Source organism: Vipera berus, assembly GCF_964194415.1.
Source record: "Vipera berus genome assembly, chromosome: Z".
In the NCBI taxonomy this organism is placed as follows: domain Eukaryota; kingdom Metazoa; phylum Chordata; class Lepidosauria; order Squamata; family Viperidae; genus Vipera; species Vipera berus.
Window position 1 is genome coordinate 58,988,050 of NC_138205.1, and position 25,606 is coordinate 59,013,655.

The window sequence follows — 25,606 nt, forward strand, 5'->3', positions numbered from 1 at the left end:
ATAGTGGAGGCGTATCCCTTCTCGACCGATCGGCGAACCTCTTGTAGTCGGCCTTGGCCTTCTCCAGTTGCCGTCGCACCAACCGATGGATCGCCTGTAACTCCGCCATAAATTCGTTCGCTGCCGGCTCCAATGAGTCCACGGGAGAAAGGGGGAAAAACCGGGGGTGATAACCCACGTTGGCCAAGAACGGTGTCATCTGCGTGGAGGTGTGCTGCGAGTTGTTAAAGGCAAACTATGGCCAAATAGTCCACCCAATTGTCCTGCTGCAGGTTAACGTAGCAGCGCAGATACTGCTCTAAGATGCCGATGACCTTCTCGGTACCCCCGTCGGTCTGAGGATGATGCGCGGACGAGAGGCAAACCTTAATGTCCAACGCCCGCATCAACTCCTGCCAGAAGCGGGCTGTAAACTGGGCCCCCCTATCGGAGACGACTCTATCGGGAAGGCCGTGCAGCCGGAACACCTGTTGGATGAACATGCGACTAGTGGCGCGAGCTGACGGTAAGCCGCGACAGGGGATGAAGTGCGCCATCTTGGTCAACATGTCCACCACCACAAACACTGTCGTGAAGCCGGAGGATGGGGGTAGATCCGTCAGAAAGTCCATGGACACAGCCCCCCAGGGTCTCTTGGGTGTTGGCAAGGGCTGCAGTAAACCAGGCGGGGCCCCTGTCGCTGACTTGGCCTGCCTGCAAGGAATGCAGGAGGTGACATAAGACTGGACATCGTGTCGGACTCGGGGCCACCAGAAGGTACGGGAGACCAGGTTCAGAGTCTTGAACAGGCCAAAATGCCCCGCAGCCGGGTTATCATGACACTGGCTGAGGACGAGTCCCCTGAGTGGCCCTCCTGGAACATAGAGCCGGTCACGATAATACAGGAGTCCATCCGCGACCGACCAAGGCGAATCTGGCCCCACCTCTTCCTTCCGCTGAGCCACCCACGCCTCCTGCTGCTGCGCCTCCCGGATCCGAGCCCGTATATCCACCGGCTCCCGCACCGCAGCAAAAGACTCGACGGGGATCACTGTCCTGGGCGGAAGCTTGTCTTCCGCTCGGGTGTATTCGGGCTTTCTGGACAGAGCATCCGCTCTCTGGTTGTGCCCGCTTGGTATGTACCGCACCCGGAAGTCAAACCTCGCAAAGAAGAGGGACCACCGGATCTGGCGTTGATTCAAATTCCGAGCGGTCTGCAGGCTTTCCAGATTCTTGTGGTCCGTCCGGACCTCGATCTGATGCCACGCCCCCTCCAGATGATGCCTCCAAGCCTCGAACGCCGCCTTGATGGCCAGCAGCTCCTTCTCCCAGATGGTATAGTTGCGCTCCGAGGGGTTCAATTTCCGAGAGTGATACGCGCAAGGGAAAAGGGTACCGCTGGGCGTCGTTGCCTGGAGTAACACGGCCCCAATGGCAATGTCGGAGGCGTCCGCCTCCACGACAAACGGCCGTTGCGGGTCGGGATGTTTCAAGATGGGGTCCTTCATGAAGGCGTCCTTCAAAGCCTGGAACGCCTGTTGTTCGGGGGCGTTCCACTGGAACCGAGTCTTCTTCTGCAGGAGCCGGGTGAGGGGGGCTGTCAAGGCAGCAAAGCCAGGGATGAATGTCCGATAGTAGTTGGCAAATCCAAGGAGTCGCTGAACGTCCTTCACGCGACGCGGGGGTTGCCAACTCTGCAACGACTCGACTTTACTCGGCTCCATGGCGATGCCCTCAGGAGAAATGCGGTGACCCAGGAAATCGATGGTCACCTGGTAGAACTGGCACTTCTCCAACTTGACAAACAGCCGATGTTCCCGGAGGCGCTGCAGGACCTGACGGAGATGCTGATGATGCGCTTCACGCGACGGGGAGTAAATCAGGATGTCGTCCAGGTAAATCACGACAAACTGGTCCAACAGATCCCGAAAGATATCGTTCATAAAATGCTGAAACACAGCGGGGGCGTTGGTCAGGCCAAACGGCATCACCGTGTACTCGAAATGTCCATAGCGAGTACCAAACGCCGTCTTCCACTCATCACCCGGCCGAACCCTGACGAGGTTGTAAGCTCCACGCAGGTCCAGTTTCGTGAAGATCTTAGCCTCCCGGAGTCGGTCCAAGAGCTCGGGGATGAGGGGCAGCGGGTAGCGGTTACGCACCGTGATGGCGTTGAGTTTCCGGTAGTCACAGCAAAGCCGTAACTCGCCCGACTTGTTTTTGACGAAGAGCACGGGCGCAGACACTGGCGAGGACGAGGGCCGGATGAAACCACGAGCCAAATTCTTTGTCAGGAAGTCCCGCAATGCAGCCAACTCGGGCTCCGACATGGAGTACAAACGCCCCACTGGGAGAGGCGCATCAGGGACTAGATCAATGGAACAGTCATAGGGCCTGTGCGGGGGTAATTGGTCCGCCTCTGACTCGCTGAACACATCAGCAAAGTCGGACAGTTCGGGAGGCAAGGAAACCCCTGAGGAACCCTCCACCTGGCCGGCACAGATATGGCGGGTGTGGTCCACGCACTGCAAACTTGGGAAGGTGACCAAGTTCTGAGACCAATAGATCTGTGGATCATGCGCCCGGAGCCACGCCAGTCCCAAGACCACGGGGAAGTGCAGATCCGAAGTGACGTAAAACTGAATGGCCTCCACATGGGTACTGATGGCCATACACACGGGTTGCGTGGCGGCCGTAATAGGCCCGGACAGGAGCACTCGACCATCGATGGTCTCCACAAGCATGGGCGGATCCACTGGACACTGGGGAACAGCCCATTTGGCCACAAAGGCCGAGTCCATAAAGTTAGTGGTAGCCCCAGAGTCAATTAAGGCATGGACCGGAATCCCCTCTGGCTTGCCAGGAAGGATCAGTCGTGCCTCCAGAATGAAATGCCGTGGAGGTTCACAGGCACCGTCGGAACGGCGTCGCTCGGCGTGGTCGTTGTGGGTCGCCCGATCTATCACACCGTCTAGATCGGGCTCGGGCCGTTTCCCGATAGCAAAGCAGGGGACTTTCTCGGGGCAGGCTTGGTCACTGACGCCCGCTGACGCTTCTTCGGGCAAGAAGCAGCCAAATGTCCAGGGTCCCCACAGTAAAAACACAACCCCTCCGATCGTCGTCTGTCCATTTCCGTCACCGATAGACGGGACCTGGCGGCACCCAGCTCCATTGGCTCCTCCCTCTGGACTGGGGGCTCACGCACAACAGGGGCGGCAGGGGTCTGTGGGGTGGTACGGCGACTCTTACGCTGCTGCAGCCGGGCATCGATCCGCAGACAAAGATGGATCAGCCCATTCAGGTCTGAGGGAATGTCCACGCGGGCCAGCTCATCCAACATCTCCTCTGACAAGCCATCCTGAAAGGCATCCACGAGCGCAGCCTCATTCCAGGCGGAATCCTGGCTAAGCAGCCGGAAATCGCTGATATAGGCCTGTAGAGGGCGCTGACCCTGCCTCAAAGCTTTCAGGCGTCGGGTGGCAGTCTGCGCCTTAATCGGGTCCTCGTACATGAGGCGCATATGGTCACAAAACCCCCCAAAGTTATCCAACAAAGGGCTAGGCTGTGCCAACAGAGGCGTGCCCCAACGAGCTGCATCTCCCGACAGAAGGCTCAACACGAATCCCACCTTATCTCGGTCAGTGGGGAAATCAGCTGCTCTCACGCTGATATAAAGCTGGCATTGTCCCAGGAAGGCAGGAAACAGTTCTGGTTTGCCAGCAAATTTATCCGGCATAGCTATCTGACATTTCCTCCTGGGTGGGGGTGCAGCATGTACCTGAGCTTGCAGTTGTGCCACCTGAGCTGCCAGCAAAGTGAGTTGCTGGGTGAGCTGGGCATTCTCGGCAAGAAGCTGCTCCATCGTAGTAATAAGGGGTGGGTGGCTGAAAGCAAACTGTTCTGAACCAGCCCTCTTCTAGCAAACCCCTATTCAAAAGAAGAGACTGGAAAGCGTCCAAGGCTAAAAGGCTTCTGCCAAGATTTAATTACGCAGATAACAAAAACACTAGAGCTTGTCTTCTCAAGCGGAAAAGTTGCTTTCAGCAACCAGCCCCTCCCCAAACACTCCTTTTATAGAGAGCTCAGGGCGTGGTCTCCCTGTGCCTCCTCCCGAGGAGTCCCACATTCTTTCTTTCTTTGTTCCTGCTCGACTGCCTCCTGCGTCGGGCGTCCTTGAACAGGGCCAGCTGTGGGTCATCATCTTCCGCACTATCGGGCTCACGCAGCTGAGAAGAGGGCCCCGGCTGGGAACTCTGCCAAGCCTCCACGCCATCATCAACCGGTTCGTCTCCCACACGGTCCTCCTCCCCCTCATCTGAGTCATCCAACACCTCTGAGCCGGCTGCCGAAACCACAGGCTGGCCCTGAGTCACAACAGCATCATGCAGGAATGCAATCGTTCAAAGCTTTATTTAACGATAAAGTAAATAGAAAGAGTTCCCTGGCATGGAGGCATCCATGCCTGGGTTGAGCTCATGGATAAGCAAGCAAGCAAAAGAAAGAACAAAGAGAACAGAGAGCAAGCAGAGAGCAGCCCCTTGAGCAGAGGTATTTATGGGGGGTCTCGGCCCCTCCCTTACCATACCTTTTTAAGGAACTGCCATGGCTGGCACAAAACATCTAACAGTCTACCTCTGTGAACATCTGACCTGGAAAGTTAACACAACCCAGGTGGTTAGAAAGGCCCAACAGAGGCTTCACTGTTTCAGGGTCTTGTGGAAAAACATTGTAGAACAATGGCTAATGACCCTCTTTTACCTTTCTACTATAGAGAGCGTCCTCTCGTATGGTATTGTGGTTTGGTATGCTGGTCTGACAGCCGTGGACAGGAAAGTATTACAGAGGGTAGTGAGCACAGCACAAGACATTGTGGGCTGTTCCCTGACACCACTGGATGACATCACCAGGGCTCGTTGCCTTGGAAGAGTGAGGAAGATTCTCAGGGATGACTCACAGCCTGGACGGTATCTCTTTACTCTCCTACCATCTGGTAGGAGATATAGGAATATAGCCAGCTGTACCAACAGGCTGAAAAATAGCTTTTATCCATAGGCTGTTAGGCTTTTAAATGGGACATAATCTCTGTGAACTTATGCAGAATTGACTTGGGAGGCCGGTGTGTGGTGTAGTTGGTTCACATGGTGTGGTAGGATGGAGGTTTGTTGTCACTGTGTGTTGGGGGGAGAGAACACGGGGGGAGGCTCAGCTAATCTCAATGTACACATGTTGTACTTTTTTTTTAATTGAAAAGTTTTATAAAAGTTACAATATTATCCCCTTCCCAACCCCCCCCGTAACCCCCCACTTCCCAAAGCTGATTACAGGGTTACAAATATATAGTAAACATAATCTAACTAACATTAATCAACTATATAAAAAAACCAAATACATAATACATTTTAACCCGCCTTTAACATAATTACCAACACTCTAAGATACCCAACTTCTAAAAAAAATTAAAATTATAACAATAACAATATAAAATTTACTCATAAGCTAAATGGAACTTTTTAGTCCCATATTTTTTCTGAATATAATCTATCCATTTTCTCCAAACCGAAATGTATCTCTCTTGTGAATGATCTTTCAAGTAAGCAGAAATCTTAGCCATTTCTGCTAGATTTGACACTTTAAGCGTCCACTACTCTATAGTAGACAGACAATCCTTCTTCCAATATTGCCCTACCAATAACCTCGCAGCTGTTATCAAATTCAACATCAAATTAATTTCTTTAGTGTCACAATCTATAATAACACCCAATAAAAATAATTGTGGAGTAAACTTTATCTTTCTCTTAAAAATCTTTTGAATGTTCCACCAAATTTTAATCCAAAAAGCTTTTATATTTCTACAAGTCCACCAAATATGAAAATAGGTAGCATCCAAACTACCACATCTCCAACATTTAGGCTGTAAATTAGAATACATACAAGACAGCTTTTTAGGATCCAAAAATTTCTCTTAAGTTTTGGGCTTGAGTAAATTTTACATTTCTAACCCAAATTACCTCCCACACATCCAATTGAATCGGTTCTTGAATATTTTGAGCCCACTTTACCATGCAATCTTTCACCAATTCCGTTTCTGAGTCCAATTCTATTAAAGCATTATAAATTCTCTTTATGTGCGCTCGAGTTTGATCTTTGATCTGTTTTACCAAATTTTCATCCATCAGCGTCAAACCAACCTTCTGGTCTAACTTCCACCTGGCTTGCAATTGACTATACTGAAACCAAGACTGTACAATATTTTCTTGTTTTAACTCGACTAGCGACCTTAATTGCCAGTCACTCCCTTCCAATCTAAGTAATTGCTTATAAGAAATCATATCCAAATTCACACCCATAGATACCCCCTCTATTGCGTGTCCAGGAATTCCCCAAATTCGTATTTTATAATTTAACTTATAATAATACTTTTTCCAAACACGCAATAAAGCACTTCTTAAAATGTGAGATTTAAAAGTCTTATCAACATTTTTGTCATAAATCAAATATGCATGCCACCCACATAATAAATCCCATCCCTCAAGATAAAGTATATTTTTATTAGTTAAATTAAGCCAATCACTAACCAATGTTAAAACCACTGCATCATAATATAATTTCAAATTAGGCACCTTAAGTCCTCCTCTTTCCCGAGCGTCTTGTAAAATCTTAAGTTTAACTCTCGGTTTTTCCCCCGCCCAGATAAATTTATTAATACCCTTCTGCCACTCATCCAAATTAGCATCTTTTTAAAAAATAGGTATCATTTGAAACAGAAAATGAAACTTTGGTAAAACATTCATTTTAACAGCTGCAATTTTTCCCAACAAAGATAATTGTAATTTTTTCCAATTATTTAAATCCTTTTGTACTTTTAACCATAACATCTCATAATTATTCTTATATAATTTCACATTAGAAGCTGTAATATATACCCCCAAATATTTAACCTTTTTCACAATTTCATAACCTGTCAATTTTACTAATGTATCCTTCTCATTCATAGTCATATTTTTAGATAATATTTTCGTCTTATTATTATTCACCTTAAAGCCCGAAACTTTCCCATATTGTTTTATAATTTCCATCAAATCTATAACTGATTGAATCGGTTGAGATAGTGTAACAACCAAGTCATCTGCAAACGCTCTTAATCTATAATCATTCTGTTTTATTTTTATTCCCTGTATTTTAGTTGATTCCCGAATTTTAATCAATAAAATCTCCAATGTTAAAACAAACAATAATGGTGACAGAGGACACCCTTGTCTTGTACCTTTTTCAATTTTATATGCATCTGTTAATCCCCCATTAGTTATAATTTGCACTGATTGTTGTTGATATATGGCCTTAATAGATTGCAGAAATTCATCCCCAAAGTTCATCTTTTCCACAACTTTCAATAAAAATTGCCAATTCAATTGATCAAAAGCTTTTTCAGCATCCAAAAATATCAATGCCGCAGGGACTTGGCTATTCTTATCCAAATACTCAATTAAGTTAACTAATTGTCTTACATTATATTTCATATATCTTCCAGTTATAAATCCAGACTGATCTGTATAAACCATCTGTTTCAAAACTGACATTAATCTATTTGCCAATATTTTTGCAAAAATCTTATAATCTGTATTTAAAAGCGATATAGGTCTATAATTCTTAGGCTGAGTAAGATCTTGATCCTCCTTTGGGATCAACGATATAAAAGCCCTTCTCCAAGATGGAGGCACCTCCCCTCCAGCCTGGATATTATTAAATAGTTCCTTTAAAGGTTCTACCATCTCTGTAAGTAAAGTTTTATAATAAATTGCTGTTAAGCCATCTGTACCCGGAGACTTACCCACTTTTAACTGTTTAATTACTGAAATAATTTCTTCAGAAGTAATTAAACAATTCATCCCTTCCCTTTGTTCATGTAAGAGCATAGGAATATGCGCTTCCTGTAAATATTTATCTATATCTAAAGTTTGTACATTCTCACTAGCATATAACTTTTGATAAAAATCCAAAAAAACCCTTTTTAATCAAATTTTGTTGATATGTTTCTTTACCCTTATATTCTATTTTCTCTATTGTACGTAACCTCTGTTTTTTCCTTAATTGATAAGCTAACCACCTACCAGGCTTATTTGCATTACAAAAAGTATTATGCTTCGCATATCTCAAATTAGTTGCAACCTGATCCACCATTAACATATTAAATTGCTCTTTCAACAAATTTATTGAAATCCTTAATCTCTTATCTAATGGATTCAAAATAAAAGCTTTCTCCTTCAATTTAATCTCTTCTTCCAATTCTTTATGTTTTTGCATCTGCTTAAGCCTATAACCATTGTTCATATGAATCAAAATAGCCCTCATATAAGCTTTACTGGCATCCCAAACCATTTCAATCGGTGTTCCTTTATGCATATTCAGAACAAAAAACTCTTTCAAATAATCTTTACATTTTTCTGAAAGTACATCATATCTAGATAAATTTTCATTCAATCTCCAAGATCTTCTTATTCCATCTTCCCTAAATAATTCCATCCATACAGGACTATGATCCGATAACATTCTAGGAAAAATCTTGACATTCTTGACCCTGGAAGTAAGATCACCAGTAACTAAAAAAATCAATTCTAGAAAGCGATTGATGCCTGTCCGAAAAGAAAGTAAAATCTCTATCCTCCAAGTTCCGCTCCCGCCAGATATCTCTTAGTTCCAAGTCTTCTTTCAAATCAAAAAACTTTTAGGCAATCTAGAATAGGTAGGAGAGTTTTTAGAAGACCTCTTCTTGTCCTTATTTGAGTCCAAAACACCATTCCAATCACCCATCAAAATAACAGATTTATAATCCAATTGAATTATTTATCATGTAAAAACTTGTAAAACTTTCCTTGCTGTTGATTAGGAGCATATAATCCAATAATGAGAATCTTCTTGCCTTGTAAAAATAGTTCAATAATAACATATCTTCCCTGTGGATCAGATTCAATTAACGTAGCAGATAAGTCTCTTCTAAAGTAGATAACCACTCCACTCTTTTTATCTGGAGATGCTATAAAATGAAGTCCCAACTGAGAATTAATCAAGTATTTTTGATCTTTTGCACAAATATGAGTTTCTTGTAGGCAAACAATATCATTTTTATGTTGCTTCAAATAATGAAACACTTTCTTCTTTTTTGTGGTGAATTTAAGCCATTAACATTCCATGTCAAAAGCTTTATCGCCATCCTCAGCGACCTGGAACCTCTGGAACGCCACCTGGAGATCCGCAGTTGGTCTCTTTGGTCACGCCCCTCCCACCGGCTCCGTAATAACAGGGCCTTGTATCATAGGCCCAGAATCCATCTTCTGTTTCAGTTGTTCCTTTTCTCTCCGCTTATGCGCCGCACGTGTCATTCTCTGGTCTTTTGGATCAGCCTTTAACATCAAACACTGTTCAGTAGGTTCAACCAATTGTGCCTCTCCAACAAACTGTGCTGATGCACCTTCAACTTGTTGTTTATCTTCTTCTGCTCTCTTAGGCAATGGAGATGGTGGTGAACCTGCTTTCAGGACATAAGTATAAAATTCTTTTGCCTTAGCAATCATATTAAGTCTATATCGTGTCCCTGTATAAGTCACCACTATTCCAATAGGGATCTCCCATCTGAACTGAATTTGTCGATTTTTAAGTTCATCAGACAAAAAACCAAAATCCTTCCTTTTTCTCAACATCTTAGGAGGTATTTCTTTCAAAATTATAATATCTTGACCTGCAATTTGAAATCTCTGTTGATAAAAGGCCTGGGTAATCTCATTTTGAAGTGACCTCTTAAAGAAATAAATCACCACGTCTCTAGGTAAATTCTTCTGCCTCACAATCCAGGAATTGACCCTGAAAATTTTTTCCACCTCCCTTGATAACTCCTTAGGATCCCATCCCAAGATGGGAGCAATGACCTTAATCACCTCTTCCAGTAAGTCCTCACGGGGGTTTTCTCTCAACCCTCTTATTCTCAGAGCAAATTCCATTTCTTTAAATTGTGAAATCATCAGCTCATCCTCAGTTTTGTCAATTTTATTTTCTGCTTTAGCAATTCTATTTTCAAGTCTGTCACTATTTTCCACAACCTCATCCACGCAGTCATCTAAACGTTCAATATGTGCAGCCAGCCCTTGAAATGCAAACAAAATGTCTTCTCTCATCTATTTTTAAGTTCAAGAAGATCAGCTACCTCTTCCTTTATTTGTAAAGTCATTTCTTGTGCCTGCAACTTCAAAGCATCCTGCAGGTCTTTAAGTGTAAGTGCTGGTGGTGGAGGAGAGGGTGGAGGGGATCTGGGTTTTGCAGTAGGCTTGAATGACAGGAGAAGAGATTGAGGTTTTAGAAACAACAGGAACTGCCTGCCGTCTTGAAGCCATTTTCACTTGCTACAAATCACTTTCTCTTATCACTTTCACTTTCCCTCTGCACTCCGGAGGAAAAAAATAAATAAAAATAAAATCCAAAAAAGAAAGGGAGATGAACTCTTAATAGCAATAATAATAAAAAAAGAGAAAAAATTCCAATATATTATTTAAATTTTAACAAAATCCTCGTAATTTATTCTTTTAAAAAGAAAAAACATTTCAGCACCATTTTTTTTTCTTCAAGGTCTAATTTATAAATGGAGAAGATTAAAGCACCTCGAGTTAAAGTTCTGAATACTTGCAACTTTACTCCTCCTGGTCAGCTCTGTCTGCTTTAAAGGCACACATAAATCACTATAATCCGCAGATGTGGATGCAGCGTCTAGCTTTGCTCCTGCATGAAGCAAAGGCATCCTGGACTCGGAGAAAGCCTGACTCCGTGGGGGCTCTCACCCTCCGACCCCCAGATAATTCTGGGAGGTCTTGGGGTGCTCTACCACTATCCGAGAAAACTCACCTCCCTCTCTTCTCCCGAAGGGGAAGTTTACGAGCCACGGAACAGCTGATTGTCACTGTCTCCGCAGCTCCAACGGAGCCTCAGGGTGGGCGGCCAGGGAAAAGCCGCCATTCGGCGCAGCGTAGCCACTGGAAGTCTACACATGTTGTACTTTGACAATAAAGGTTTTTATTATTACGAACAGCCAGTTTATTATATTTATTATATTTCCAGAGCACAGCCATGTTTAACCAAGGCATGAACTCTGCTAAAGCTATGACATACATATACCAGTTACTGCATTGTACAAATAAACAAAGGAACCAATAAGGAAATACCAGAGAGATGAGCAGTTAAAGGTCTGGGTGCTTAGCAAGTTTGGGTGACAAGAAGGGCCTGCCTCAATTAATTCTTCTAAGAAAGCAGAATTCTTGAAACTTGCATTGTTTCAACAGGAACTTTTATTGGAAGATATTAATAGCAGGAGAATAAGGCAGGATCTGAGTATTTTCCACGCGAAATATTACATTAAAAGAGCCCTTTCAAACCCTACCTCAAATGTCTAATTGGCTGATTTGAATTGAACCAATCCATAGGTGTTGTCGTTGTGGTACTGATAAGACACCATGCTCGAGGCTGTCAGGTTTCTCTGTGACTTCTTCCCATCTGACTGAAGATAAGGCAGATGGCCGGAGACACATTCCTTTCACATCCCAAATAAGATACTTCAAAGAGGATAGAAGAAAGCAAAGGAAGTACATTGAAGAAGACCCATAGCTCATTCCCCCCCTTTCCAAGCACAAACCTCCCCCCCAATAGAATGGCAGAACCTGAAAATGAAGGTATAAGAAATACATTGAGGGTCTCACATGCCACCCCGCTTAAAAGAGAGAGAGAGATCCACCTGGAGAAAACAACAGGGAGAGAAAATGAAACATAGCACTTAGTCAGGTTTATCAGGGTAACCAGGATGAAAACATTTGAGCAGTCTAGGGGGCCTCATATGTTTCTTGTTTACCCACTCATTCTCAGCTGCTGGGAGATCCTTCCATGCCACTAAGTATTGGGTGGCCCCATGGTGCTTTCTGGAATCTAAGATTTCCCTGATTTCAAAATGTTGTTCACCTTGCACCAGGATAGGCTGTGGTGGAGGGGCTACTGCTGGCCTTAGAGGCAAACTCATCTTGGGCTTTAGCAAGCTACAGTAGAATACCAATGTATTTGTCTTAATGTTTTGGAGAGTTCAACTTCTACTGTGACTAGGTTAATGATGCGTTTAATAGGGAAGGGTCCCACAAATTTTGGTCCTAACTTCTTGGAGGGCTGCAAGAACCTCCAAGGTATACCCTATCCCCCACCCTAAAAGGTTTGGGTTACACCCTTTTTTATCTGCCTGGGCTTTATAGGCTTCTCTAGCTTTATCTAAGGCTTTTCTGACAACTGGTCATTGCAATTGTGTGATCCATTCCTTAAGGGAAGGGATGGTAGGTTCATTGACAGGTAATTCAGGCATTGGATTGAAGCTCTGTCCAGTAGCCACTTGGAAAGGTGTGTAATAGACAGTTGCTGCCTGTCAACAATCTTCAGACAAAGGTAAAGGTTCCCCTGCACATCCATGCTAGTCGTTTCCAACTCTAGGGGCCGGTGCTCATCTCCGGTTCAAAGCCGAAGAGCCAGCGTTTGGCCGATGACGTCTCCGTGGTCATGTGGTTGGCATGACTAGACGCCAAAGGCACACAGAACCTTCAGTAGGAGAACCTATACCATCTCAGACAGGTGATTGTCTAGTCTCTTCTTAAAAATCTCCAGTGATGGAGTGCCCACAATATCTGGGGGTAAGCTCTTCCACTGGTTGATTGCCCTCACTGTCAGGAAGTTTCTCCTTAATTCCAGGTTGCTTCTCTCCTTGATCAACTTCCAACCATTGTTTCTCGTCCTTCCCTCTGGTGCTCTGGTGAATAACCTGACCCCCTCTGCCTTGTGGCAGCCCCCCAGATACTGGAACACTGCTATCATGTCTCCCCTATTTCTTCTTTTCTTTAGACTAGCCCATGGATCGGCAACCCATGGCTCTGGAGCCACAGGCAGCTCTTTCAGTCTTCTCCTGGGGCTCCCAGTTTCCAGAGAGACAGGCACTTGTCCTTCTCTCTCTCTCTCTGTAAAACTCATGCTGTCCTCTGAGAAGCTGACAAGCTTATTGGGCTGGGCTCCTGCCTTTGCTGTGTCTCCACAGGAAGCAGGAAACAGGAAGCAGCAAAAAGCAGCAGCTCTCAAGGACAGGAGACCCAGACCAATAAGAATTGTGTCAGCTTGTCCAGAACAGCGTGAAGCCAGCTTGCCAGGTGAGCAAATCGGGGAGACAGAGGGGGAGGGAGAGAGAAGGGAAGCACAAGTGCCTCTCTTTGACTCTGTCTGTCTCTGACTAACACACACACACAACACACAAACACACTGAGTGGGGGAAGAGGACTGGCAGACCAAGGGCAGAAAGAGAGGGAGGGAGAGACAGAGGGAGAAAGGAAGGGAGAGAGAAAATATGAATATATGTGGTTGTCCTTACTGGACTTTTAGTAAAGAACGTTTAATGAAATATTTCAATGCTTTTTTTAATTAAGAGGTGAGGTATGGGGATAATTATGCTGTATTTAAAGATGGTAAATAAGCTACTAAAATTGTTTTTACCTGTTGGGATGAAGGAAAGGTTTTTTTCCCCCTCTTTCTCCTGTCCTTTTCTCCCCCACCCCCACCCCACAATTTTTTTCTTTTCTATTTTTCTGTTTGTAGTTTTTATAGTTTGCACCGGCCTTTTATTTCATAAATATGAGGACTCAAATAGACATTTAAGTATTTTATTTGAAAGTAACCTTCGACCCAGCGTCTTTCTTTCTGAGTTCAAAATACTTTTGTTGCATGCAGATATAAAAAATTGTTTTCTTTGTAGCAGTTCATTGATTTCATAAATGCAGCACACTATAGTTTTTTTATACATAACATAAAGGTAAAAAACAATATATGCAGTGTTATCTTCATTTCAGATGTCAAAAGGGCTTTGCGGCTCCCAGTGTTTTCTTTTTGGTGGGAAACGGGTCCAAGTGGCTCTTTGAGTGTTTTAGGTTGCCAACCCCTGGACTAGCCAAACCCAAGTCCTGCAGCCATTCTTCGTAGGTTTTAGTCTGAAGGCCTTTGATCATCTTAGTAGCTCTTCTCTGAATTTTTTCCAAACTTCAACATCTTTTTTTGATATGGTGACCAAAATTGACAGTATTCCCAGGTGTAGTCTTACTAGGGTTTTATAAAGTGGTACTAATACTTCGTGTGATCTTGATTATATGCTTCTGTTTAGACAACCCAGGATTGTATTAGCTTCTTTGGTGGCTGCTGCACACTGCTGGCTGATAGTCAAGTGATCGTCCAATAGGACTCCAAGGTCCCTCTCACAGTTACTGTTTTTAAACCAGGCCTTGCCCAATCTGTATTTGTACCTTTGGTTTTTCCTGCCTAAATGTAAGACTTTGCTTTTCTTCACATTGAAACTCCTTTTGTTGGATAGGGCCCATTGTTCAAGTTTGTCAAGATCTTTTTGGATCCTGAGTTTGTTTTCTGGCATGTTGGCTACTCCTGTCAGTTTGGTGAAATCTGCAAATTTGATGAGTTCCCTTCTATTCTCTCATCTAAGTCATTTATGAAGATATTGAAGAGTACTGGGCCTAAGACAGAACCTTGTGGTACCCCACTGCTTACTTCTCTCCATGTGGATGTAGTACCATTGAGGTCCACTCATTGAGTACGGTTTGTTAGCCAGCTACAGATCCATCTGGTGGTGATGTTGTCTATTCCACCTTTTCCTAGTTTATGCAGGAGTAGATTGTGGTCTACAATGCCTTACTGAAATCTAAGTATACTACGTCCAATGTGTTTCGCTGTCTACTTTATTGAAGAATGAGATGAGATTGGTTTGGCATGATCTGTTTTTAACAAACTCGTGCTGGCTACTAGTTATAACTTTGTTTGCTTCTAGTTGTTTGCAGATCTGTTTTTTATTATCTTTTCTAGGATCTTTCCAGGTTTTGATGTTAAACTGATCGGTCTATAGTTTCTTGGGTCCGTTTTTCCCCCTTTCTTGAAGATGGGGACATCAGACCTTTTTTTAAAAAAATTGTCCTTGATTTCTGTTGCAAGTCTCTGTTCGTTCTGAGCCTTTGCTTTCCTGACTTCATCTTTGCATGTTCTGGCTGTCTGCTGATAATCTCCAGCTATGTGCCCCTTGTCATGGTTCCGACAAATGCAGTACTTCAAAAAACTTCAAGGCATTGTTTACCTTAAAGAATCTTTTAATATAGTTGCATAGCTTTGGCACATACATATTGGAAGCCAAGATCTGAATTCTCCTCTCCTGAACACATATCAAGCACAATTCCCTCCCTTAATTAAACATCATAAATCACATTCTCCAATTAATTTAAAATGCAAACTTTCCCTCCTGTTTAACAACCTGCCAAATTCTTATCTCTTATTACAAACAGTCTTGAGATACATTCTCCCTACTCCCCCCAGCGTCCAATAATTCTAACTCTAAAAGTAATATACGAGTTAAAGGAAGGCTACATCTCCCTATGTTGTCAAGCAAGAACATCCGATGTTAGCAGCACTGACATCCCTCTTTCCATTTTTTGTATTTGTCCTTTTTGTCTTTTAGTTTGTTAGAGAGATCTTTGTGCAGCCATGCTGGTTTCTTCTTGAATTTCTTGTTTTTCGGTGATATTGTGCTGGTCTCAGCTTTTATGACCAGATTTTTCAGGGTTTCCCATGCTTCCTGGGTGGTTTTCCCCTTCAGGAGTTTTATCCATGGGATTTTTCCTAGGTTCTGAGTTTGTTAGTCGGCTCTTTTGAAGTTTAGAACATTGGTTGGATTGTTTTCTATTGCTAGTGTTTGCATTATATTAAATTACAGTATGATGTGGTCACTTTCACCCATGATTCTGGTAATTTCGATTCCCTCCATCACTTCTTCTCTGTTTGTAAGGATTAAGTCCACTATAGCTTTGAATAATTCCCTCTTCCACCTTTCGGGTGACAAAGTTGTCGGCTAGGTTGGTTAGGAATCTGTTTGATCTCCCGCTCACTGCAGTTTGTCTCCCAGTTGATATCTGGATAGTTGAAGTCTCCCATTACTACTGTGGTATGCTTTCTACATGCATTTGTTAACTAGTTGGCAAAGAGTTCATCTATTTTTTTCTGATTGGTTGGGTGGCCCGTAATATATACCTATGTCAATGTAACTTTTTGTTCTTTTATATTGACCCATATACATTCTGGAGAGATTCTATCTTTGATCATGTGCATTTCTGCAGATATGTAGTGTTCTCTTACATATAGTGCAACTCGCCCTCTTTTTGTAGACCTGTTTCTTTTGAACAATTTGTATCTGTCAGTCCATTCCACTCATGGATTTGGCCCAAGTTTCTGTAATGCCAACTATGTCATACCTCCCCTTGTGTACTATTGCTTCTAGTTCACCCTGTTTGTTCCTCAAGCTTTGAATGGTTGTATATAAGCATTTAAGACTTTTATGCCTATCCACAGGAGTGTTTCCTGTATCTCCTGGTTGTTGTTTGAGTTTTTGTTTTTTTCATCACTGCCTATCTCATTGTTTGATTTGTTTTCTTGGAATTTGTGATTGGTTTGGGGTTCTAAAGATTCTAGAGATTGGTCACCCTCCCCCCTTAGTTTTAGTTTAAAGCCCTCTTGATGAGTTGGGCCAGTTTTTCCAAGTACATTTTTGTGTTTTCGTGAGGTGGAGCCCATCCCTTGCCAAGAGTCCTTTGTGTATGAAATGCAGTCCATGATACAGGAAACCAAAGAAAAAGTAGCTATGACAGCATTTCTGTGTAGATTCTCAATCAACTAGGCCTCGTAGGTGCTTTTTCAAAAAGCATCTGGATTGTTTTTTTCCTTGAGGAAGAAGAATAAAATGTTTTGCTTCTCATCCAAGAAGCTTCATCAGTTTTTATCACAACTGAAAAAGCACCTTTGAGATAGCTATGATAGCCTGAATAAAAATATTTGGGAATTAAGATTAGATATCTATTGTCATTTAACATTTGAAAACATGGATATTTTTCAACATAAAAACTCTAGTATGAGAAATATAACTGTTACAAAGCAGAAGGGGTAATTTCAATGGCAGAAGATGAAACCAAGTGCTAGTTAACCAACTAGGCTACAGTGTCATGTTACACAAAATAGATGTAAACATTAGACAAAATGTATGATTTTTTGTATATTTCTTTATAAACATGTAAATAAATGTTGTATGCCATTTATTCAACAGGCTGTTCTTTATTCTGTTTTTTATATTAAATGAAATAAAATAAATATTAAATTGCTTACTTTTTAAATGTATAACAGAGAAACATTGTGATTTCTTGGGGGGAAAAAAGAAAGGTTTCCAAAGTCCAACTTTTTTCTTTTTTATTCATTAATTAGCTGCATGGGTTTTAATAGTTCACAACTGTGATACAAGCATCAAAACTAAAAAATATTTTAAAAGGCTAAAATTTGAATTTTTAAAAATCTAGCTGATCCATAGACATTATCTGGAGCATGCACACAGTGGCACTTGTAATCAGTGTTGCCTACTGAGCAAACAATATGTTCCACAAAATTATTTATTATTCAACAGTTTGCACGAAGGAAATGGTTGAAAAATTCTAATAATTATTTATCACCATACATTTTAACACATGAACACTTGCAGAACAAGTAAAGCATGCTGTAACTGAGGAAATATGTCACTTCAAAATATTAGAAAGAATCTGATTTGTTTGAAAACATACACTGTATTAAGGGGCAGCACTTTAGCCCTGTATTATGGAAATCCACAACTATCAGTAGTTCATTGTTTTAATTGTGAAGGAAATATAGTAATTTCATGTATTCTAAGACAATCCTCTGATCTTGAAAACAGAAAGGAATTTAAAAATGTATTGATTGTATACTATAAATTAGGACTGTGTTTCTAGGATTATATACTCTTTAAAAACCTAAAGGTTCATTTACTTATAGAAATTCTGTTCAGCCTCTGCCTCAAGATTTTACCCAATACTGCAAACATACTGCAAACATACTGAAGACTGATCATAATTGTAATTATATTCTTAATAAAGTTGATTCTGAAGATTCAGAATTCATTAACCAAGTAATTAATATAATAATAATAGAATAGAATATATGTGGCATAAGATTGAAATGTAAAGTCCTTGGTGTTCTCTGAGCTTGGTTGTTTGCCTGTAGACAAGAGTAGATTTCCCCACTCCATTTACATTCCTCACACTCACTAGCATTAACAATGTTACCTAGATGGGTAATGAAATGTCTGCAAACCAGCAACCAAGCTAAGAGCATACCAAGAACTCCATAACAATAATAATATATTTACAACTATTTTTAAACTGAGGTGGTTCCATTACCACATATTTTTCTCAGTAACAATATGATAGTATTGAAATTGTCTTCTTCCATTTTTATTTTCCAACTTCCCAGACTAACTATAGCCTTGAAATTTCTTGGTGGTCTACCATTCAAATATTAACAAGATCATTTTTCAAGATTGGCTAATTGCTGCTACCTTCTCAACTTTAAAAAATGATGATTTTTTCCTAATGTTTTCTATTATAGTCTCAAAAATGTTTTGAACATCAAAATGTTATTATGCATCTATTTATAAATGGCAAAATATTGTTTTTGGAGTGATATTTCTATTAATTATTACTTCGTCAATATATGAGTATTCATAATTAGAGTTAAATAAGGAGTCATGGGATAAGAGAATATTAGGTTAAGTTAATAACTGCTTAAAAAGAAATAAATGGAGAGTTGTGAGAAGGAGGGACTCTCCCAAAATCTATTTTTTGGGATTTTGCTTTTGAAGCTAAAGGGCGTGTGTTTACCAATTTTCCCTCATTGCCACAAATACTTCAACAAATGAGAATGGGCCCCACTGAACATTTTCTCCATTTCATTTCCACTTTAAAATGAATTGTATGGTAAAAATAAGTAAGGTAGCATCACACAAATTCTGTAAAATTGCAATTTATTCCCCACCCAAGAATTAAAGGATATTCCTTCAATAGCAAATTAACAAAATTATGTTCACTTGAGGAAAAAGGTAAAACAATCATACCACCAGATTACACCAATGAAAAACTAGAAGTCTTGTTTAATTGGATAGTGCAAGTTAACAGCATGTTGCTGGCATTGACAACACTTTCATTTGTTTAGAAAAGGTTTACATCAGTTTGCAGCAAGAAAAACTTTGGAGAGATGCTGTCCAAAAGTGGCCCGCACATATTTACAAACCCCAGGGAGCACAGAAAAACAAGATATTATTCAAAATAAAACAAACAGAATTTAAGAAAATATAAGTTTCCTATTTCCACCCCACAGGAGTTACAACTGCTGACTGAACGTTGTTTTCAGGTCTTCAGAGTTCATCCTTTTCCCGCAATAAGGTGTACCTATGTCCACTAGGTGCTAGCTTCTGAAATGAACTCTCTGGTGGGCTGCTTACTATGTCCTGGAGTGGCTGAAAAGAATAAAACAATCTTCTAGAACAAGCGATAAACATTAAAGATAAAAGATTCAGACACAGTACCAATTAATTGTGGTACCAAAATAATAATGTTGCTAAGTGTAAGCCAGTCCAACAAATTCTTGTCTTACGCAAGTCACCTTCTCTGATGCTTCCTGCAACATATAATACTCAGGCTAGCAGGGTGCTGAAAGAGTTTCAGAGAAGGTATGTGAATCCCATTTAAACACAAAAGGACCTCATCTTTACAAAAGCCCTTTTCTGTAATTTCAAGGTAGTCTTAAAAAAACTTCCTGAATTTGTTCTGAAACAAGTCTACTACCACGCCTGTTTTGAACAGAGAACCATTTGATCATGAAACATTCAAACTTATAGACTCAGTTCTGAGTAGGTACAACAGAAAACATAAAAAGGGGTTAAATCCAGGGAGGACATATGATTAAACATTTAGTTTCATATTTTGGTTCCTTTAACTCCTGCCATGCTTTATATCTCAGCTTGAAACAAGTTAATTAAAAGAGTTTTGAAGAAGAAATAAATTATGTATAACAAATAAAGAAAAAAGGAGATATTTCTGAATAGTGTTCAATGTATGAATGTGACTATTAGAGGACCAAGCAATTTGGAAGATCTCAAATACCAACTGACTGAAGTGTATCTATTATTCTATATTCTATTCTGTGTCAGGAAACAACTGTAATCACTGATGTGAGCCTCCAACAGCCCTGACAATAATGTCATATGGAACCACTTTATGGGAATCAATGTATGCTGCCTGCATCCAATGTAACCTCTGATCAAAACAGGCAAGAACACAAAAGATATTTCTGCTGCTGAAATATCTGCCTAAGCATCATACACATGTCCTTGCAGTTAACAACAGCATCATTACACAAATCAAATCACTGATTAAAAGAGAGAGCCAGAATATCCAAACCAGAAAAGCAGAGGGATTCAGAACTATTGATTCCATGTACTATCCTCCATTTATAGTTTGAGGTGAGCAGATATTCAGCACAGTAAAGAATGCCAGCTTCCATTAATTGCATGAATTGCTTGTTCCCAAATACAGAATCCTCTAAAGCAAGGTGTCAAGATGGTTAGAAGCAGAAAAGGAGCAAAAGAGTAAAGGAATTACTTATAGCAAAAAACCTCTTTGGTTTGTTATATGTTTATTATCTGAATTAAAACCTTACATTTCTACCCAAAGGGCATTCCAGGTTACCCTCTATTTTTAGAATTACAGAGCTGCTAAGCTTGACTTAGCTCAGGTAAAGCTCTGACAAATAAGCTCTCTGACAAATCAAGTCTCGTGTTTGCTGGCACTCAGAGTTGCTAATTGGACATTTTGTGGTGATTGTTATGACTATGAGAATAGGTTACCTGAGACGCTGTATCAATTGGGTTCCAAAGATTCCTTAGATTCATATGGAAGAAAAGCAAGTAGAATAAGGCTATTTGGAAGACTGATCCTGATGTCTTAAAACACTGTTACTAGCTTTTAATTGACTAGATATTGATTGCCAGGAAACATTTTTGTTCTGCAAGCATTGAAAGAACTTTTTTTCCATTTTAAAGCTCTGACAAGCAATGAGAAGCAATAAAATAGAAAGTTAGTTGTTTTAAAACCTAAGTGGAGAGAGAGCTAGAACTACAGCTTTGAAGAGAGATATTTTGTTCTAGGCAAAAAAGTGTGAAGATCTAATAGGAATCAACAGATACATGTATTTAAAAATATGTTAGATGCATGTATTGTATGAGTTCAAAATGATATAAATATATTTCCTTCTCCAATTTTTCTCTACATCAATGATAAAAACTGATTGGGTCAAAATCATACGGTGAATTATACCATTAAGTATGGACTTGGATTTGCTCCACCACCATCACTACAACCCTGAAGGTTTCAAAATAATAGCAATTTTTTCTGTTAAAAAAGTCAAGAAAAAAGAGGAAAGGAGGATTGTGATTGGAAGTATTATTGGAAGAATCTGCTAAATGAAAGTTAAATCTTATCAGGAATCGAAGTGGCATTGGAATATACCAAGAATTATTTCAAATCTTGCTGAAAAAAAAGCAAGCAAGTAATTATTTGCCTTTAATTATTGTAGGCTGTGCGATGCTTTAGACTTGAAGCCTAAAAAGTTTAGAATACTTGAAGTTCTTCATGTAGCATCTGTCAACAATTCTTTAAAGAAGTGGTTTCCCTGTAAAGTGACATTGAGGGAATATATGCTTGCTTTAGAAAACTGATGTCAAGTTCTACAGGTATGCTGACCCATATTCGAAATCACTACAGGATGTACTAACATTTATTTCCTGAGCTGCCTAATCCTATCCTGCTCTATTTTTGAAATTTATGCTGCTTTCATGGGAGAAATTCCAATGTTCTCTTAATGTAGATGTATTGGAATACTTTATTTCTTACCTGACCAGGTGCTACATCTGTTGGATCTGGACCATGATGAAACTCTCTGTGCAATTTCCCAGAGTGTAAATCTAGTACAAATTGCTTGAGTTTACCAGGAACACTGCAATGATATATCACATTTTAAGTAATATTAAACACTGCACTTTAGATAGCATAAGATCCAACTCAAAAAGTGCCATATAATAAAGATTAGATATAAAAATCATCAAATCATTTCAATCACTAGTCAACCCCATGATCAGCATAAGAGCTATAGTAGCCAGTACATACATAATGAAGCCTAGAGTAGGCTCATTTAGAATAGAATAGAATAGAATAGAATAGAATAGAATAGAATAGAATAGAATAGAATAGAATAGAATAGAATAGAATAGAATAGAATAGAATAGAATAGAATAGAATAGAATAGAATAGTGGTTTATTTGCTCAGACATTGCACGTTTGTGTGATCACAGTCCTGGGAGCAGACAAAGCCAGGCTCAGCCGTGTGAACATGCAGTGAGCCAGCCGCTGCTCTGCTCTGGCCGCAGGGGGGCAGGGAGGGGCAGGTGGGGGCTGCCCTCGGACACAAGGGCACCTTCTCCAGGTGGGCAGGTGGGGGCAGCCCTCGGGCACCTTCTCCAAGCAGGAAACCCCGGCTCTGCTGAGCGGGCAGAAGCCGGGCAGTCAGGCCGGCCACTCATGGTTGGGCTGGTTGCCTTGTTCTGCTCGGCGTCTCTCGCCCTCTGACCCTCTGTGCACGGTCCCAGCCTGGCCTGGAGCAGCTCCTGGGGAAGCCCCTTTCTTGGGGGCTGTTTCCCTTACACCAGCCCTCAGGGGAGAATTTGCTGTGAGGCTGGGCAGCTCCTCCCAGTCCATTGCCCTTCCATTGGTGCCCTGGGCTGGGCCGGGGTACGCTTGCCCCTCTGGGGTGCGGCTGGGGGGTAGAGATTCCTCCGCAGGGGGGGAACAGGGTCCCAGAGGAGTCAAAAGGGGTCTCTCCTGTCCCGGAGAGGGTTCTGGTTCAGGGGAGGGGGGCAGGTGGGGCGGCTGGGGCCGTGAGGCAGGCTCGGGAGGGGTGCCATTCAAAGCCCAGGAGAGGGCTGTGAGGGGCAGGCTGTGAGGGGCGCAGTGTGGTGGCAGTGGCACTACCTCTGCTTCGTGCTGAGCAGGCAGAATGCCAGTGGTGGGTGAGGCTGGGTGGGGGACGGTGCTGGGCTTGGGGGCGATGGGGGGAGCCGCTGAAGCCTGGAATCTGGCCGGGAGGTTCGGCCCTGGGGGGCTGCTGCGAGCTTGACCCTGCCGCCTCTGGCTCCGTAAGCGGATTCCATGAGACTGCGCTGGTAGCGGAGGAAAGGGCGCTGCGGCACTCCTGAGCCCGGGTCTCCCGAGGCAGAGGAGGAGTGCCGCCACTCTCTGGCCTGGAGGAAGGCCCTGGGTGGCTGCTGCGAGCTTGACCCTGCCGCCTCTGGCTCCGTCTCACTGGCCCAGCTGCGAGGACTCATCCCGGCCAGGGCCCTCGCTTGCTCCCTCTGCCAAGGGAGAGAAGAGGAACACTCAGCGCCAGGAAGACCCCAGTGTTGCCGGGCAGGCCTCAGTTCAACAGGTGGAGAAGAGTCACTTGCTGGACTTCAGCCTGCCAAACCTCCTTCAGCCCAGCGGATGGGACTCCCGCGGTCCCTTTCGCATCCCTCCCTACTTGTCCCCAGAGGGGGGAGGGGCCCTGTGGCCAGGGAGGGGCGCTCACCCCGAATAGAATAGAATAGAACAGAACAGAGTTGGAAGGGACCTTGGAGGTCTTCTAGTCCAGCCCCCTGCTCATGCAGAAGGACCTATACCATCTCAGACAAGTGACTGTCCAGTCTCTTCTTAAAAACCTCCAGTGATGGGAGCACCCATGATTCTGAAGTCAAGCTGTTCCACTCGTTAATTGTCCTCATTGTTAGGAAGTTTCTTCTTAATTCCAGGTTTCTTCTCTCTTTGATCAGTTTCCAACCATTGTTTCTTTAAACATTGTCAGGGAAATTAAGTCTCCATTCTTTATATCTCAATATGGCTTTTAATTTTAAAAAATATTTAAAAGCAGGCAAATAGAGGGAATTGAGTACTTCTGCTGGAAGGCTATTCCATAGCTTAAGCAAAGGAGCAAGCAAGTCTTTACACTAAATTCAAAAGATTAGCTCAAAGTCTAAACAAAAAATATGAATCTTTCTTAATTCATATTAACTATATTTCACATATTCAAGATATATTTAGGATTAATAATGCAGGATCAGGAACTGAATTATAACTGGGAGACAAATTATACTATCTCTTTTTTATGTCTGTGACTGCCTGAAAGCATGGCAGCATTTTGCCTCTTTATTAATTCCTAGAGAGCTTAGCTGCCCAATAATTTCATTGCTTGCTACCTTCAACTCCCTGCTCACCACAATATTGCAGAGAACATTAAGTGCCAAATGCAGAGTTTATAAAGTACAAATGGCTATCTGTAAGTTATATTGATAAAAATGTTTCTGAAAGCTCTCCTGCTTAAGTAATTGCAAGAACAGAAATGAATGTTAAAAGGACATCAATTTAATTTCTTCTGAGATAATCTATTTTATCCATACACTAAAGACTATGTGAAGATAGAATTGTAACTGCCAGAATTTCAAGAATAAAAAACTCAACTAGTAAGTATAAAGAAACAGAAATTAACCAAAACAAATTATCAAATCAATCCACAAACACCTTTTTAGTGTGTGCAAGCCTTCCTGCTTCAGTGTAACCTCTTATTTAAAAAAGAATTTTAAATAAGAAACGGCATACTCAAATTTCAGCACCAATCTCCAGAATTATCTTTGATTTTAAAAAATTCTTCTGTGAAGCTTTGAAGCCAGTCTTGCAAAATAAATATGGTAGCTCCTTCTAGTTACTGCTTTGTTTAGAAATCTGCTCAGAAAAATAACTATGAAGATGTGATGGCATATGAGAGACTAAAGGTGGGGAATTGGGAGTAGTTGGAAGCAGCTTAAAATGATTCTCCTCTGTAAAGTCAAGTTTTGTGACTGAGAACAATGGTGGACTGATATGTTCATTTGCAGATGAATGTAGAATTGTTTCCCATAATTAATGTACAGTACAAGTAAATCCAAGACTTACGAATGGTCTTTAAAATTACACCAGGCCTGAAGCAGTCTTTATGGACTGTAAAATGCTTCTGGCCTTCAAAACATATCACATGTTGTGGCTGCATTGTCTATAACATCAAACCTTCCACTACTACTTCTGTTAACAGTAATACCGATTTATGTTTTTAATACAGAATTTTTAAAATAATATTTTATGACTTATTTTACACATTTTGTGAGATGGGTGACTATGTACATATAATGAAACAATCTTCAACCTATCTGAAATATATGACGTAGAACAGGGGTGTCAAACTCAATTTCATTGAGGGCCACATCACCATTGTAGTTGCCCTCGAGGGGCTGAGTGGGTGTGGCCTACTGGACGGTATGGCCTACTGGCTGGGTGTGGCCAGGTTGACATCACTCATTTCAGGGGTGCCTGGGCAGGACAGGGACAGATCTGAGGGTCTCTGGAGGAAGATGGGACCGGGGCGAGCGCCGGGACATGGTCCCTCCCACCCTCCCTCCCTTTCTTCCTCTGTTCCTTCCTCCCTCCCTCCATTCCTTCCCTCTGTTCCTTCCTTCCGCCCTTCCTTGCTCTGTTCCTTCCTTCTTCCCTCCCACCTTCCATTCCTTCCTCCCTGT

At 42.0% G+C, this 25,606-nt stretch overlaps 1 protein-coding gene and 1 long non-coding RNA gene across 4 annotated transcripts in view; one reads left to right on the forward strand and one right to left on the reverse strand.

Annotated features, from left to right (window-relative positions):
- LOC308678266 overlaps positions 1 to 25,606 on the forward strand; it is a 70,336-nt gene that overhangs the window by 27,164 nt on the left and 17,566 nt on the right. Inside the window, exon 3 of one of the 2 annotated variants that reach the window (XR_014028630.1) lies at positions 10,594 to 10,938. The exons of the other annotated variant lie outside the window; for it this stretch is intronic. This is a non-coding gene — a long non-coding RNA (uncharacterized lncRNA). Of the gene's footprint in view, positions 1 to 10,593; positions 10,939 to 25,606 lie in introns of those variants that run through there. 2 annotated transcript variants of the gene reach the window in all.
- ERP44 (endoplasmic reticulum protein 44) overlaps positions 18,921 to 25,606 on the reverse strand; it is a 164,239-nt gene continuing 157,553 nt past the window's right edge. For both annotated transcript variants that reach the window (XM_081345345.1, XM_081345346.1), the window contains 2 exons: positions 21,864 to 21,966; positions 18,921 to 19,429 (listed from right to left, as the gene is read on the reverse strand). In XM_081345345.1, coding sequence (XP_081201471.1) covers positions 19,328 to 19,429; positions 21,864 to 21,966 — 205 coding nt within the window. In that variant the 3' untranslated portion in view covers positions 18,921 to 19,327. The remainder of the gene's footprint in view (positions 19,430 to 21,863; positions 21,967 to 25,606) is intronic.